General features: G+C 40.0%; 2 protein-coding genes across 3 annotated transcripts in view; one reads left to right on the top strand and one right to left on the bottom strand.

The window, feature by feature from the left end:
* The window catches only part of CDC123 (cell division cycle 123), a 39,475-nt gene extending 25,793 nt beyond the window's left edge, over positions 1–13,682 (top strand). The window contains exons 10-14 of the mRNA XM_085325805.1: positions 558–680; positions 4,455–4,483; positions 9,714–9,842; positions 12,594–12,731; positions 13,566–13,682. Coding sequence (XP_085181931.1) covers positions 558–680; positions 4,455–4,483; positions 9,714–9,842; positions 12,594–12,731; positions 13,566–13,592 — 446 coding nt within the window. The 3' untranslated portion in view covers positions 13,593–13,682. The remainder of the gene's footprint in view (positions 1–557; positions 681–4,454; positions 4,484–9,713; positions 9,843–12,593; positions 12,732–13,565) is intronic.
* UPF2 (UPF2 regulator of nonsense mediated mRNA decay) overlaps positions 1–17,611 on the bottom strand; it is a 192,893-nt gene that overhangs the window by 153,285 nt on the left and 21,997 nt on the right. The window lies entirely within an intron of this gene.

Below are 17,611 nucleotides of genomic sequence, written 5' to 3'. Positions count from 1 at the left end.
TTACTTAGTCAATACTAAGTCAATACTGGGATTTAGGGTTTTACCTRTCGTGACTTCCCAAGTGGGTACGTTTTGTTCCATGCTTAATGAATCAGTTAAATGAGAATCTCCAGGGCACACAACTAGAGTCTGTCATCTTGGCTAAGGGCCTGCAAGCCTGGATCTTTCATTTCTTGGTTCCAGATTCTGGTCTCTACCTCTGATGTGCAGAACAGAAAAGGTTTTTGGTCAGAGTAACCAGGGTGAATAGAACCAAAATGAGTAAACAACAATTGAAAACTTAAAATTCTGGAGATTCCTYCTGAAATTCTCTTAAAAGTAATTAAAGTGTGTATATATAAAACAGGGTTCACAAAATGTGGGATAGAACTGTTTACRCAAAATTTTGTAATGGAAGTGCTTCAAAATTATTAACAATAAGTCATTGTTAATAATTTAAACTTGAGAGTACCTGTCTTCCCAAAAGTAGGTAATAACWTGCATCTCTAACTGCATTTTGACTGGTTGGGTTTTTTGCGTGTCTGAAGCTCTTGGTAATCAACTATATTTATTCACAGGTATATCACAAAGAGACTACACTCAGTACTATGATCATATCTCTAAGCAACATGAGGAGATCTGTAGATCAATACAGCAGTTTTTCAAGAGAAACATACAGTATAAGTTCTTGGATGAAGACTGTAAGTATCTTAAGGCTTGAATTAGGAAGGGAAGCTTGGTGGGGAGGGGAGATGTTTATGAAGACTTTGAAGTGCTTATTGTGCACATAGTTACAATGATTTAAAAATAGAAATGGGGGATTTGCCTTTTTGAAGTTGTTTAGCACAGTACTTTCCTGGGAGCTTTGAACTGGAAAGCGCTTGCAAGGGCCAACTCCATAGGAATGAGACTTGTCCTGCCCCCTTGCTAAGCCAGGCTTGCTTCCTCCGCAGCGCATCAGAAGTTCAGTGTGCTAAATTCCAATTCACTGCTGGAGATCAGCGAACAACTCTTACTTCTCAGTAAGAAATGACATCCCCAGTATTCTAAGTCTGTGGATACATATTTTGGTCTTCATGCTGAAGCCAGCTACTGCTTTCACAGGGCTAGGTTCTTTATAACCTAGGGGAGCCTTGTGCCCTTGTGGTTAGCACATGCAGACTGATGTACTTTATTGAATAATGTTAAAATTGGGAGCAAGAAAAACTAAAGGAATAGGCTGGAGGTTTTCAGGAAAACAAACCTATTGAGTGAAAGACTTTCAGAGGGCAAAATGAAGCTATTTGAAGTCGTCTTCTCTTCCCTCCCCCCCCCCAATAGTTGCTTTGAGCTAAGAAAGTTCAAGATCTCAGAATTGGGGTAAGAAATACTTAAGAAAAAAACCTTCAGTAAGATGAAAAATAAGAAAACATTATTTATAAAGATGTTGTCAAAGGTTTACTGCTGAAGTATTGCTGTGTTCCTTGAAGAGGAGGTTTCTTTTTAAGATGTTTATGTAAATTTCTACTGAAATATTGATGCACAGCATTTTAGCTGATCAGACTTTTGAATAAAGGATGGCGTATTTAAAAAAAATTTCTACTACCTCTAAGCAGCCTAGGTAAACTTTCTCAATTTGTAAATGTGGTGTCCGTTTGAAAATTTAATTTGGAAACTGTCTTCTGACATAGTTTAGTGACTGTAGAATAGTGTTTTATTGTGATAGGTGTCAGGAATGCTGAAAAGTAGGTTGGAGAAATTTAAATTGGCCTCTGGACTGAGCCTTGTTTTAATAAAATGCGTGAGAATGTTATTGGCCAGTTACATTGTCCATGATAAGAGCTTTGAATGCTGAACCTATTGGTAAGTTGTGAGCATGGCTAGCTGTTCTGCTGAACCCAGAGCTGTCAGATCTGTCCTGTCTGACTTTCTTAAAAGGGTACCTTCTAATACCGATCTACTTTTATTGAAATTTTAATCATGTTACTCTGCAAGGTTCCTTTATTTCAGTCCACACAGCTTATCAGGAGTCACTGCTTGGAGAAGACTAGTAGTCTGGAAGTCAGTCTACTAATTTAATAGATCTCCATCCCTGAAGTTCTGAAGAAAATCAGTCATACAGTTATGACATTCTGATTACTGTCTGTTTTAATTTTCCTATATGTTCCAATCCAACGTAATTTTAGCTGGTATGTAATCAACTGATAGATAAGAATTCAGGGCAGTATTTTTAGAAATAGATGCCTAGATTTAGGCTCTGAAACTGCTGTCTACTGAACTGAAAGATCTGAAGTCTGTCATCTTATGTAGAGTAAATAAAACTATGCCATTTGAATTACCTTCTGGGAAAAGAAGGCKTCAGGGTGACATCCTGGGATGAAGGTTTGTTCCTTCATCCTTGTAACCTTTGGTCTTAGGCACTGAATGCTGGTTACCTGTCTTCTGCAGAGAAACGCCATGCAAAAAATTTCTCAGTGTTTTTTTCCCTCCCTTTTTTCATCCCCAAGCATATCCCTTGTGCCACTGTCTGGCAGCATATGTGTTGCTAAGGATGAAAATCTGGGTTTGCTTGTTTGCTTTTAAAAGGAGAGCTATTAAGCTTTTTTTTCCGAACTTCTTGCTTCATTGGGTGTTGCTTTTTGTGTTGCTTGCTCTGCTTTTTCCAGTTGGTTTTGATAGCTTCTCCAGATGGAAGAGCTGAGTCAGAGCAGCTGAATCAGTGCAAAGCCAGAGCAAGGTGATAACAGATGGCCAAATGCCTTTTAAATACTTCTAAATGGTGGTAGAACCTTCTAATATACCTTTCATAAGAGCCCACTAAAACAGTCTTCCAGAGGTATCAATGCTTTACTCTAGAGTCAATCCCTTAGCTTGACTTGCAGTTGCTTGTGATTGAGGGTGAGTTTTACCATGGTCTCACTGACACACTGTTCTGGGATGACTGCTGAAGAAGAGGGAACAGTTCAGGTCTCCCTCCCTGTTCAACGTTTGTGACTGTCCTGGATCAGTCATCAATGTACCAATGAGTCTTAATGGCGGTATGAATCCCACTAAATGCTCTCAGCCTTCATGATTAATGATCAATATTGCCTTTGGCTTGCTTTAACTTGCAGACATCACTTTACTGTAAAGCTCAGRTGAAAAATTTTCCGTTAATGAAATATGACTAGTGAGAGTACACAGTATCAGCCACAAGTTCAGTTAAACAGTTAGAGGAGAAATCTAGGGTTGCCGTGCTCTTCTTTGCATTGATAACTTAGTCATCTGAGGGCTTRTTCTAAGAAAATTCTACCACTTAACTCCAGAGTGATATTTTAAATCTGTGTAACTGAGCTTGTGCAAAAGGCTGTGTGGATTTTTAGGTTATGGTTATGCAGGCAAAAACAATTAGGTGGCTGGTTTTAGCTCCGAGTTGTGGTATACTCTTAGCCCATCCAGCTCGGCGTTAAACTTCAGGCTAAGCTACTGAGTAGCTTTATATGCATGAACGTGATCAGTCAACATACGTGCTGTGGACRAGCAGCTTCCTGAGCAGCCGCTGAGACTGTTCTTCCGTCAGATACKGAGTTCAGTTTGTCTCACGTGTATTAGGAAATCTCTTAACTAGCTGAAATGTTCAGTTCCTTATTTGTGAAGGAAGTGGCAATACAGCATTTATACGAGGCTTTTCTAAATCTAGCAGTTTAAATTTTTTTCTGCTAAACTGGCGCAACTTGTCAGGCCTGAATTCTTATTTGCTAATTTCTATAGCTGAGTAGAAAGACAAATCAAGGATTTGTTTAACCATACAGAACAGAAGCTAATAGACAAAGATTCATGCTTAATTAAGTCAGTGGGAGGAATGAYGATGTAACTACACAAGGCAACTTTGCTTAAATTGTCAGGAAGCAAAGGGTCCCTTTGAAAGAGCTGTTGATAATCAGGACATGTGCTATAACTGCTCTATGTTATATTGAACACAGCCATTTCACTGCTGCCTCAAGCAGGCCCACTGCCCCCTTTTCTTCTTCCATCTGTTTTGTCTCGTTATCTGCTGAAGTCCTAATCTCTTTGAGGCAGGAACTTTCTCTTATTAAAGGTTTGTGYGCTGGCTAGCACAAAGGAGCCTTGATCCTTCCTTGAAGTTTCTCATTCTGCTGTAGAACAAACAGCAGTAATGTTGAAGATAAGCTCCTCTCTATGCTAGGAGTTAATCAAATGTGTTTTTTTGTGTGTGTGTGTGTGTGTGTTTTTTTTTTTTTTCCCAGGGGAGGACGGGGGACCAACAGAACAAACTAGCATTAAATAGAAAAGCCCAGCAGACAATCTCCCCCAGTGCATTAGCAGTGATTCTTGAAGTGTTTCAATTCCCTCTTAGAAATGAACTGAATTCTGGCTTGCAGTTTGAGACATACTGACTTTGCAGATTGTGCTGATACACAATTATCTATTTAGATTTAGACATCTTATGTGGAATTATATATCTTTTAAAATTAACATTTTTTTCTCCTTTTCAGTTGTTTTCGATGTGTACAGAGACAGCAGGGTAAGTGATCAATAGGTTGCATATTTCCATAGGAATGAATTGTTTATTGTGTGGAAACTGTATCTGAAGTGTTGGAGAGATGAAACAAATAATAGCTTCATCTTCCTAGAAGTAGATCTGGCAAAAAATGAACTACTTGATTTTGACATTCCCTTCCACAGTTCTTTTCCTGTTAGACACTGTCCACCCTCCAAGGTAGGAGACTAAGTATTAGAGGTAGGAGTATGTCTGTACCAGTGATACTTTGTAAATCTCTTCTTCCAAATAAGTAGTCTATCTTCAAGCACATAACTTTGGCTTCAGCTGTAATTCTGTTGGATCAATGGTTCTACTGCAGACCATATAGTTTTAAGATTGATTGATAGTTGATATCATGCGGTATCACTAAGCAATTTCAGCGAAGCACTGCCTGTTACTAAAGTTCCTTCTATATAGTGCCTGWTTTAAGTGTTTCTGACTGAAATGTGTCTGAAAAATACAGAGATGAGGGAGAATATTTTGCCCACCATTTAAAAAAACAAAAACAAAAAACATAAATCTTACCACCTTTTCTTTACAAAATCATTCCTTGGGCACTTGGGCATTTTTTTCTATGATGTTCATCCCTGTAGCATCTTAACTCTTTCAAACTAGTCATGAATATTTCTTCAAAATACTTTTTTGAGGCTTGAAAAAAGTAACTTTCACTTTATGTATAGGAGTCTAGGTTAGGGATAATCATCAGAAGAGCATATGAATGTTGGGTGCCTAGTTTTAGTTTGAGATRGATAGAATCTATTTTTTTCTTTTCAAATTGCTCCAGTTGTAGTTCTGAGTGCTCAGCAAATTGGAACCCTGAAAATCCAGACACTGCCAGAGTTTGGGGAGAAAATCCCATCCTGACTTCAGATACCTGTATCTGAGTTAGTCACCTTGACCTCCTCTACTAGTCTGTGGAGAGAGACAGGTCAGATGAAGKGTGCTACACTCACACACTCTGATCTTTGGGAATCATGTAATTGTATGAGAATTACAGTTTTGCTTTAGCTTAGATTTTTCTTTCCAGATTTTAAATCATAAATGCAATAACATGGTCCCAAATGCTGTACACTTTTTTTTTTTATTGTATACAGTTTGAGGATTGGTAGTGTCTTTTTAAGGGGTTGACTTGGGAATATCTCTAGTAAATCTTGATTCTGATTTTGATCATTGCTGAARTATTTTGTAATTATATAATAATAAATCGTACCGTATTTTGCAAAACAGAAACTAAATAGGAACGTCTGCCATGTGGGAAGTAAGTGTTGAGGTGTTACCTAGCCCAGCTTTTACCACGGGTACCTAAAGTCAGGCTGCAGGCTAAAAATGGCCATACTAAATGTTAATGAAAATTACCTGCCTGGGCACAAGTYGTCAAGTTGAGGATGCTCTCTGGCAAAATGAGGAGCAAAACTTTAGCATCTAACCAACTTCTGCTTTTGGGTACTCTGCCTYGCAGCTGAAGCATGAAGACAGACTATTTAAGTAAAAGATTGCAGYCTGTGTGTTCTCAGAAGAGCAGTGTTTCTTCATCTGTCAGGATAACGTATCTGTATGTGGGTATCTCAGCCTCTTCTGCTCTCGGGTCTTGTAAACTGCCAGGTAGCTCTGTGTGTGTCAGATCCTCCTTTCACACATATTTTTGTGGTTTGCAACTGTATTATTCACTGCTCCCCTTGTCTGTGAGTTACAGGCAGCAAAAGAATAGTGTGTGTTGCTGGGTGCGATTAATTCCCAGAGCCTGCGCCCCTGACCAGGCTGGTTGCATGGCAACCTCACCTGCAGAGAGAGAGAAGTGCCCCAGGTCTGCTTATTTTAAATTCTTTCAACCATAAATGCTCAGCTTGGAGAAGCTTGTTGTTTGGCATGGTTATGAATGAGAGCAGCGCTCTCTGCCCGCTTCCTTTAGTTACTTGGGAGGCTACGGAGGAGGCAGCCCCAAGTCTCGCTCATTTGGCTGGAGGATGGAATAGAAGCAGCAGCGGCCCGGCGGAGAACAAGCTTTCACATGGCTGCTTTTCCCCTTGTACTCGCTTTGCACAGCTGAGCTAGCTCTTGGCTTAGCAGGCAAATCATCCTGTAAGGAATATATGCAGTCTTGAAAGCAGGATGGCCTGGAGGCCTAGCCCTGGTGAGGTTATGTTGCAGGACTGGGTAGCCTATTTTCATTTGAATATATATATATGTATATATATATATATATTTCTGCTAGCAGTTCATGGTCGTTATGCAACAGCTGACAAGTAACTGCAGGAGACTCAGCTCTACTATGAGTTGCTCTTTGCTCATCTCCCAGGTCTTTCAGCTGGTAAATACGACTTAGCACGGTGACTTGTCATGAACAAAGCAATGTAATGAGTGGCTTCAGACCAGCAGTAGTTCACAGCTGCTGTTAACATGCAAACTAATGCCAGTGTCTCTTTACCCATGAATGCTGCACTGTGCATGAACCTGCAGCTGAAGTTAGGGAAATGTAACAATTCGGTTTGCATTTTATCTATCTTTTAACTTCCTTTTAAGTCTTTGTCACAGGCACTTCCTTTCAGCAGCGTGCCACTTAATGTTTTAGTAAAATAAAGCATGAAGTCATGGTGTGATAAATCTATTTGGTCCTGTTTTAGGATGAGAAAATAYTGTGCTCTTTTTTTACCTTCAGATATGCAGAGCTTTGCTTACCTGGCTTTTGCATTTCTGTGCCTTCATATTGACAACAATTACTAAAGCAGAGGATTACAGTTAAATAGCTTTACTACTGCTGTTTAGCTACACAGTGCAAGTCATCTTAAACTACCTGTAAATCATGGAACTGCATGTTAGATTTGAAAGAGTATTTAATCTGAGAGATAGTTTGGTTACTGACCCAGAGTTACGTGCAATCCCCTAATCAGGCCTGAGAGGGAACAGGCATATTTTAGTTTGTCTTCTTCTCATCATTTGACAGATACCAAAGCTCAGTATAGATGTAAGACAGTCTCTAGGAAACGGTTGGTGTTGCAGATAGAGCGCTGTTGTCTGCAAGGAGGGAGGAAAAAGTGCTAAGGTGCTCACAGAAACCACCTGCAACTTTCACTGATCTCAACAACGATTTTCTTTTTTTCTCCTGGGGTACAGCTCCTCTCTAGAGAAATGATCTCAAGTTCCTATGGAAAGCTGTTTCATGTTCTTGGGGAGGAGTCCCTGTGAAAGCCTTGCACAGGGAAGTCTTTTCATTAAGTATAAACAGTTCTGATGTAGGGAAAGATCCTCTGAACTGMAGAGTGAACTTTGCCAGCTGTTGCGTCTGCCTGTGATTAAATTGGTTCATTAGCTTGTTTTTCTGGCGTGATGGAATGAAACTAAATTAGAAATTCCTCCTCCTGATGCCTTTGAGCTATCAAGATGTCCCTATTAGCAAAAGCAGAACATCACTTATAATGAGAGTTTGTAACCGAGTCTTGAAGAGGAACAGAGATGGGAAATGATAGCAGAGCTTGCCCCTGTTCGYTTTCTGCTGCATGGTGTCAATACTGTTTCAAAGGCTTTGCAACTTTAGCCATGCAGATTTGCCTCTGCTTTTTTCCCCCAACTAAAACAAGTAAGAAACCGTCCCTGCAGTTTGCAGTTTCTCCTATAGCTGTCTGGTTTCGGTACTACCATCACGAAGCTGAATTCATGTGTTGGCTCCTTAAAGCTTGCTCTGTGACAGCTCTGCCTCATTGATCTACACTGAGCAAGACCCGAGAAAGTCTGTGCGCAACCACACGGCTGCAAGCCGTTGTGTTGGCCCACATCCAGTTCATAAGTCATGTCACTTGTTTCATCTGCATTGGGACTCCCCCCACCTGCTTTGTTAAGTCAGCGTAGATTGTAACAGGCTGCTTTTAGCTCCTAGCCCCAGCATTTCTGTTCTGTGCTACTGTATGGGTTTCCACTGTAGTGCCTGTCGGGGTGGGCTAGGCCATGTGGGTGGGAGAGGAAGTCTCCGTATTACTGTGGCTGAAGGCTTCAAAGGGATCTTCATCAGCCAGAAAACAGATGGTTGTAGTGCAAATCATTACACACATTTGCAGGTTGTATCAAGATAGGAAGGAGCTCTAAAGAAAGAAGATCCATCAGGAATGAGGGAAAGAGAAGGCAAAGTGAGTTTTTAGTAGCTATACAGCCTTCAGGTTTGGTTTCTGGTTCTGACTGACTGTTCATGAATTCAGAAGAACCCTTCAATCCCTTTTATATTACAGAAACCCTTTTCTCCTCATATTTGATTGCATCTGGACAAAATCGGATTCTGTATCTGTTTTTCAAATGCTTACTGCCAGTTGTATTCATGTTTCATTATAAGTAATTATAATACTTTTGTTCTATATTAAAATGGGTGATACTTTCTTGGGTAAGAAAAGGTGGCCTAGTGTTGGGGATTGTAGCTTGAGATGGCTCAGAGAATGCAAACTGTTTCTTGCTCCTCTAGAGACACCTCTGTTACCTTGACTGAAGTCGTATTAATCTCTGTTGTCATTTTTGAGTTACAAAATAGGCATGCTGTGTTGTCTATACTACCAGGACTGTTTGGAGCRTGAATGTAGTAAAGACAAGGCAGGAGAAACTAGTCTGAACTACTAGTAATGGTTATATTAAAAATAGCTTTAAGTTATTCTTTCTTTCTTTATCTGTATCAGTGCAACACCTTTCATCTTGCGTGATCTCCACTAGCATTTTACAGACTTTGTTCTGTGTTCTTTAAAGACAGTCCCTTCTGAGACCAAGAACAGCAATCCTGGAGGCTGCTGAATGGGCAGCGGTGCTGAGATAGCTTTTGACCCAAGATGAAATCCCTGTTTACATTTCCCCCCTCCCTTTGTTCATGCTATCTGGGGATCTTAGAAAACCATGCAGATCTGGCAGAACTTCCGTAGAGTCATCTGAAAGCACCTCGCATAGAAAGGAATTGAGTTTGAGCTCTCTCTGATCTTCTGTTCAGAAAAAAAAAAAGTTTTAAAACACATCAATCTTTGGCTTATTATGGGTAACATGTTTAATATAAAGGGTATTAGAATATTCTAAAGTGCATAAGAACAGATGGAGGGGTTTTTTTGTCTTTTTTATTTTTTTTTCTTTAAAGACTAAACGCTTTCTATCTTTAAGACTAAGCAGCAAGGTGACTGTATGTGTGTTTGGATTTTCTGGTTGTATTTCAAATTCTCTGGTTTGTTTTAATTCCTTCATTGTTATATTGCAGGGTAGGATTTGGTTAATAGATTTTAACCCCTTTGGTGAAGTAACAGACTCTCTGCTGTTTACGTGGGAAGAACTGATCTCTGGGAAAAACTTGAAAGGAGACCAGAGTGAAGGGGAAGCTACAGAACAGGTATGGTCCTGCTGTGAAAGGGGACTGACTAATGAATGCAAGAGGCAATCTGGCCACTGGTCCTTCTTTGTTAAAATAAAATTGTAATTCAGATCCCATTGAAGTAAAGGGATACCCCAAACTCTGGAAATGTAAACTCTTTGGAAGTATCCGTTTAAACAGTTCTCAATTTCAGTAAGTATCACTACTAGTATCATTACACGTTAGTTTTAGATATGTACAAGGGAATTTGTAGCTCAAACAGCACAAGTCTTTCTGACAACTTTGACCACACTACCAAGAAGGTACCCTGAAACTTGATTCTTACCTAGTCTTGATGCATCTTAAATTTCTTGGATTTTACTACATTTTGATTTTTATCTCTTAAAAATCCATTATGTTTTATTTATTYATTTAAAGTTCTTTGTTCCTAATACCTGTCATTTAATCTCCCCTAGCTCCAGATTTGTTTGGTGGGAGGCAAAAAGCAGCTGAACTTCTGTGTCTTCCTCATACCAAGTATCCTCAGGGAAGACTTGTCCTTTGGTTGAACTCCTGGTCTTGCAGAGTAGGGCTGTCCTATCCCTGCATTGCCAGTTGCCAAGCTGCATTGCCTCTGTAAAACACAGCTCCCTGTTAAAAGGGGGGGGGGGAAGAAGAGTCTCCATTTACTAGTAACAGCTTTTTCCTCATTGCATGGCTGTGACTCAAGTCTTCAGATCTAACCATGGCTACTTGGATGACTGGATAGAAGATTTAAAGTAGCATGTTGCTCACTCTTCTTGTGAAACACGTGTTAGATGTCTGAGGAGAGATGGCTAGTCAGATAGCACGGACTCTTTTTTAGTTTCTAGCTGCTAAATTGCATTAAGAGTGACTGAAATGGCATACTTTCCTGAGCTTATTTTAACATCTGAGCTCGTTCTTTCTTCACCATTTTTGTGACACGTTCAGGAGGACATAAACTGTATTGTGCTGGTCACTATTCATGCTATTATTTCTTAGTTTCATGCTGTGGCTCTTGCTGCATGAAGATCCCTTCTGTGGGCCTTTCTGATAAGTTATGTCTCCTTTGTTAAAACACAGTACTAATTCTTGAGCCATCCGTGGGAATGCTAGTCACCAAATTCTGTTTTGAGGATTTCTTTGGGTCAAATGCTTTACCAAGCCTGTCTCATGTAACTCCAGATGAAAAGTGGAATGGCTTATCTTCATGCTTCAGCTTATAGCCAACCACRGAATCTATTGCAAAGTCATGGAAATAAGATCTGTAAAGTAAGATGAAGACAGGCTTGGTAAWGCATTTGACTTTGTCATAAGATTCTCTGTATCCACATGCTTAGATAGGTGCTATTGCCCTAAGTTCCCAATGGCTCTGTTATTATGGCACTATTATATTATATTTGTGGGCTAGGTGAGTGGACAGTGAGGTGGATTGAGAACTGGCTGAAGGGCAGAGCTCAGAGGGTCATCATCAGTGGCGCGGAGTCTAGTTGGAGGCCTGTGGCTAGTGGAGTTCCCCAGGGCTCAGTACTGGGTCCCATCCTGTTCAACTTCTTCATCAATGACCTGGAYGAGGGGACAGAGTGCCTCCTCAGCAMGTTTGCTGATGATACCAAGCTGGGAGGAGTGGCTGACACACCTGARGGCTGTGCTGCCATTCAGAGAGACCTGGACAGGCTGGAGAGCTGGGCGGAGAGGAACCTCCTGAGGTTCAACAGGGGCAAGTACAGAGTCCTGCTCCTAGGGAAAACTAACCCTAGGCACCAGTACAAGGTGGGGGCTGACCTGCTGGAGAGCAGCTCTGCAGACAAGGACCTTGGAGTGCTGGTGGATGACAAGTTGAYCATGAGCCAGCAATGTGCCCTTGTGGCCAAGAAGGCCAATGGTCTCCTGGGGTGCATTGGGAAGAGTGTTGCCAGCAGGTCGAGGGAGGTGATCCTGCCCCTCTCCTCAGCCCTGGGGAGGCCTCATCTCGAGTACTGCATCCAGTTCTGGGCTCCCCACTACAAGAGAGACATGGACTGGAGAGAGTCCAGCRTAGGGCTGCGAAGATGATCAGAGGGCTGGAGCATCTGCCCTACGAGGAATGTCTGCAAGAGCTGGGTGTCTTCAGCCTGGGGGAGAGAAGCCTGAGGGGGGATCTGATCAATGTGTACAAGAACCTGAAGGGAGAGTGTCAAGGGGACAGGGCCAAACTCTTTTCAGTTGTCCTGTGTGACAGGACAAGAGGCAATGGGCGGAAATTGAAGCACAGGAAGTTCCGCCTGACCGTGAGGGGGAATTTCTTCCCTGTGAGAGTGACGGAGCACTGGCACGGGTTGCGCAGAGAGGTTGTGGAGTCTCCTTCTCTGGAGATCTTCAAGGCCCGCCTGGATGCAACCCTCTCTAAGATGCTCTAGGTGACCCTGCTGAGCAGGGAGGTTGGACCAGATGATCTCCAGAGGTCCCTGCCAACCTTACTGATTCTATGATTCTATTACAAATGTATATATATTAATAGTATGAAAAATAATTACTACATTCTAGGAACTTTGAAGTGAGGAAAGGAATGCCTTCACATAGTGATTTTTAACACTAACTTTTGCTCGTAAGCGTGCAGAGTTTATAATAAGAAAACTTAAAATTGGTAGGGTGCAAMGTTAATTGAGTAAATCCTAATATAYTTATTGGCAAGGTAACTGGGACAATCTCACTGAGGAGTTTAAAAAAATTACAAATTTTATTCACATACATTATTTGTTTCTGTATTATCCAATATCTTTCCCAAAGGACTATCCAGTTTTCCGTTGTACRAACAGCAAAGTTACTGTCCAGCCTAGCCCATACCTGAGTTACCGACTGCCGAAAGATTTTGTGGACCTTTCCACAGGAGAGGATGTTCACAAATTAATTGACTTTCTTAAACTGGTAAGACATAGTGTAAAAATTTCTGACCTTCCATCTCTGTGAAATGGGAACATTGATGTGCCTGAAATTGTGCTTTTGTAATTAACATAGAAAACGTAATGCATGGAGCCCTAATACGGAACATTGTTGGGCTGATTTATATATTTTTTTCTTTTAGTGATGAAGAGCAAGCTGTCATGCTGGTCTCACCTCGTTTAATTTTATCTTTAGGGGAAGCAATGAATGTAGCTTGACAAACACGACTGGAGAACCTGACTCTTTTCTTTCTTATTTAAATATAAATGCAAATAGAGACTAAGTGGAAATATAGTTCTCAATTGGTTGAAAGCCAATGCTTTTAAGAACTTTTTTGAAAACTAGAAGAGAATTGTATCAGAAAAAACTCTTAACAATATGGTGGGTTTTGTTGTTGCTGGTTTTGTTGGGGGGGGGGTTGGTCAGATGAAAGGAATTTCTTTGTACCTTTGATTATAGTTTTCCATGACATCTTTCTTCATAAGCTGAGGAATTGGAGATTGGGTTGCCTTCATATAGACCRCAGAGTTCTGCATCATGTTTTCTGATTTTTTTATTGGTTAACATACAGGGCTAATGTTGTTCTTTACTGTAAATAAAGTACCATACATTTTAGGGGGGGAACGTGCAGGGAGAGAGAAATTTGATGTTGCTGCATTTTGTTTGCTAGAAACACTTATCACTTATTGTTAAAAAATGGTTTTGAAATATAGTCACTGTCTAATTTCCAACATACCTGGAAAATACTTGTAGTGACTTATTACTGCATTTATTCTGATGACTGTCCTAACATTATGAACTCTTCTGTTTCCTTGACAGAAAAGAAGTCAGCAAGATGATGACTGAGCAATCAAGAAGTGTTACATTGCATTGCAAGCAAGAAATGTGGCAAAAACTGTGTTTAGCATAACTATTAAACTATCAATTTAAAGAAAATCTGCTTTTTCTATTTAATGAAAGGCCTGAAGAGCTGCTTATGTTTTGTGTTGGCTTATATAAGAGTATAGAAAAACTTTTTCATGGAAACATGAAGGGTCAGGGTGAGCCCTCATTGGATTCCAGGTTGGGCGCAAATGTGCTGTGGTGCAGGCAAGCAACAATTTGAGAGCAGCTGAATTGACTGACTTCTCATCTCAATGTTGTAAAAAATGTTGCCAGTGAAATAGTAAGCCTCTTCACTGATAAATATTACAATACTGAACTCTTGTGCATTAAAACATCAAGTATTCTTTATATTTAGACACAATTTTGCTTAAGATATAGCATAGTTGCAAGGAAACAAAGGAATGTGCACTTTTTCTGTAGTAAACTTTTTAAAATTATAAACTGACTTCTAAGTTTAGGGAGCACTTGTCCTTTCTTTTTGTAAAAAGTGGAGAAGGGATTTTTTTTCTTTATTCTGAAGGTTAATACTTCATTTCAGAGAACAGATATAGTAGGCTATGTAGATTTAAAAAGTCTTGCATTTTAGGAATTTGTTAAAATTCTGAATGTATTTCAAATAAAGTAGTATTTTCACACTGCAGATAAAGCTATGAACTTTTTAAAGCATTAGATTTCATTCTGGGATAATACAAATTTCTTGAAACTATTTTTTTTTCTTTTTTTGTAAACATGGTTAAGTATCAGTAATCAGCTGTGGATTTAATATAAACAGTTGATCCTGACATAAACCTGTAACTTTATATGTGGACTCAAATCCTGTTTCTTTTCTATCAAATCTCTTGAAGTTCCTTAGGAAAGTGATTATACTTTCAGCTCTTAAAGTTCTGGATTTATTTGGCATTTCATGTTCTGTGTATAAAAGGAAGCTTGATTAGAATTTGTGGAAATAGAAGCTCTTTTACTTTGTTACTCGCTGCTGTTATTTTTTTGAGCGGCAAATCGTTTCAGGCTAAGAACTAATGAACTTTTGGATATATGAGTTTGCCTGGCCATCAGTAATTTGTTAACAAGGTACAAAATTCTAGCTGAAATAGAAGTCGGAGATGCTTATAACCCCTGGAAATTAGCTCCTATTTCAACCAGTTTTGTGATACTTTCTATATATGAAGTAGTTTGTCGTTTTTTTTACCTTGCTTTTGCTTGCAAGATGATATGGCACTCAAGCTGCAATCTGTACTTAGATGTTAAGTCTTTTCTTACTGTCTTTATGTAGCTTCAGTTTTGAATGAACACTATGGTTGAAGAGTATGCAGATTATGAATCCTGTTCTACTATATGCAATTTCCAAATATCTTTTATTGTTTACGGTCCTTGAAATGAAGGAATRACAGATTCCTACTTATGGAGTCTGAAAGCGTGGAAAAATTTGTTTTTTTTTTCCCCCTAAGATTTCTTTTGAAGCAATGACATCTCCTTCTCAATAACTTTTTGTACACAAAGTAGACTAATATTAACTCAGAACATAAGTTACCCCGTATCTTAGCTTCCTGTGATGGATACTTACCCAACCAAATATGGTGTTGGGACTGGTTTGATGGGACCCTCTGCAATCTTCAGTTTCTCTCTAGCTGAGTAGGCTGCACTTTTAGCTGTCTTTTATTTCTTGACTTTACTATTCCTTCTGAAAATCGCATTCCCAGATGAACTGCCCATAGTCAGTGCAAAACTCTTAGACTTGCTGGCAGCTTTACTATGTTTCCAGGATTTCTGGTCTTTTGTGAGCGCTCTGCATTTATAGTTCATCTCTTCTGGAACAAATCACAGTGAAACTGGACGCTGGCTTTGCATGTGGCTCTCTAAATGGTTCTGTTTGTGGCCAGCCTATGCTTATCCTCTAGTTAAAGACCACTAAAATAACACTCCATGTTGTTCCTACCCAGTGACCCCTGGCACAGCCTGCTTATCTGTCCCTCATCAGACGTGACAGCTGCCTTGCACACTGGAAGACTTCTCTCTTTTTTTTATTCGTGTGCTAGTAATGAGTGAATTCAAAAGTTTAGTTATTTTCCCCTGTGTGACAGATGATCAATCTGAATTAATGCACTGATGAGCTAAGCAGCCAAATACTGATAACTAACTTTATTTCAGGGCTGCAGGAACTTATGCCACTTCCTTTGGGCTTAATCTCAATAAAGAACCATAAAAGGTAGCAGAGCAAAAAGACCAGCCCCATGTGTCAGGGCCTGACACAGAAAGAGTCTCCACTATAAAACTATAGATTACGTGCTACATAATCAGATTCCATAAACTGTCAGATCCTCTCAGTTTAAATATATACTTTACATTTAGTCTGCTGCTTTTTCCAGCTTCTGATTACCAGATCTTGAATTCTTTGTCCGCTAGATTAAAGATCCCTCTTATAAAAGAATTCTCATCACGTATGACCTTTTAGGCTGTAAGGATAATTAACAGACATATTCCTCTTGGGGAGGTGAAGAAACCGGCGTTGCTACATAAAAAAATGTATTGGAGCAGTTTGAACAGTATCTGATACTGCTTTAGTTCATTCCAGGTCATAATAAAATTRTTTTCTATCTGTAGCCATCATGCAGAGATTTGGAAAAAGAAGAGTCCAGCTCTTCAGGCCCTTGTTCATGTGATTCAGTGATACGATCACCGTTCACCGAGTAAGGATTATGTACTGTATATTCTTAGCTGTGTGCTTAGAACATTATATAAAGGTATTTCTAACTTCACCTAGGTAGTAAATGTGAGAAGTTTTAGAGGGAGGAGGCGTGCACAGACTCTTTGTACAGATCATATGCTTGCCAGACTGCAGCTTCTTACAAAGTCTGGCTATGTCGGATGGCTAAAGTGTAGCCAAACTTGCTTCTTGAATTGCAGCTCTGCTGAGAGTGCCAAAGAAAATTCCTCGTTATTTCTCAGCCAATGGTTGTGATATTTAATCTCCCAGATGGGTAGCGGTGATAGCTATTCCATCAGCTCCCTAAGTAGTGGTTATTAATGTGCACTGGCTTAGCTGAGGATTCAGATTAATGCTCCTGCCTATCTGGTGCCAGGCTGCCTCTTGCATTTGTGCTCCTTTTGACTCTTCTTTTTTTCCCAGCGTTGTCTTCATTTTCCTGACCCGCAATCTAGTATTTGGGTGAATGTTAAGATTAGAATAAGAAGCAACATGGATAATTCTGATCTGAATTTAAAGAAATCACCTCTCTACATGTCCATTTGTATCCACTCGTAAGAAGAGATTTTTTGATTTTATTTTCCTGAGTCTATAATAGCTGAAAAGAAACCTAAAAATGGGGGAAGAACTTTTCCCCACCTCTGTGTGTCTCTTCTTGGATATTGGTCGCATTTTATGTTTTGTAAAGTCTTTGTAACTGTGTCTGACATTCTTAGCTAGCAGTTCCATATATTGCTGTCATTCTTTTATGCTCGCACACAGCTGGAGCCCAGGATGCGCGCAGTGCTTGGCAGAAGAAAGGTACCCCGCGAGACACGGTTCAGACGCTCGTTTAAGCAATACAGACCATTAGAGCAAGTGGTCACAGTTAGAGGCCTTCATGAGACATTACCTSGTGCGAGGTTTCCAAAAGTGGTCAGAGTTGGTTGGCATCAGTGGTAGCATGGAGATGGGTAATAGAACATGGCATATCCTGGGTAAAAATAGTTCCCGGTACCTTTGTGCACATCTGAGTTAACTGAGTCTTCATATACTGCTCCACTTCTGAAATGTCTGGTAGCTGGAGAAGACCATAGGATATTTGACAGTGAATGTAATAGGTGAATCAGCCTGCCAGCTGGTAAATAGTCTTAACCAGTCCAGGTTATGCAGTCCAGGTTGTGTTTAGATAGCAAATCTATCACTTTGGGAAATTACATTGGGCTGAAATACATATATCTAGTTAAGATGGACCATTAGGTATAACAGCRGGTCAGACCATGGTGCTTCTGATTCA

This window comes from Rhea americana, unplaced genomic scaffold, assembly GCF_003343005.1.
Source record: "Rhea americana isolate MKP2758 unplaced genomic scaffold, rheAme1 scaffold_1, whole genome shotgun sequence".
NCBI lineage: Eukaryota > Metazoa > Chordata > Aves > Rheiformes > Rheidae > Rhea > Rhea americana.
Note: the sequence above shows the minus strand (reverse complement) of the source record. Positions and strands in the feature narration are given on the sequence as shown.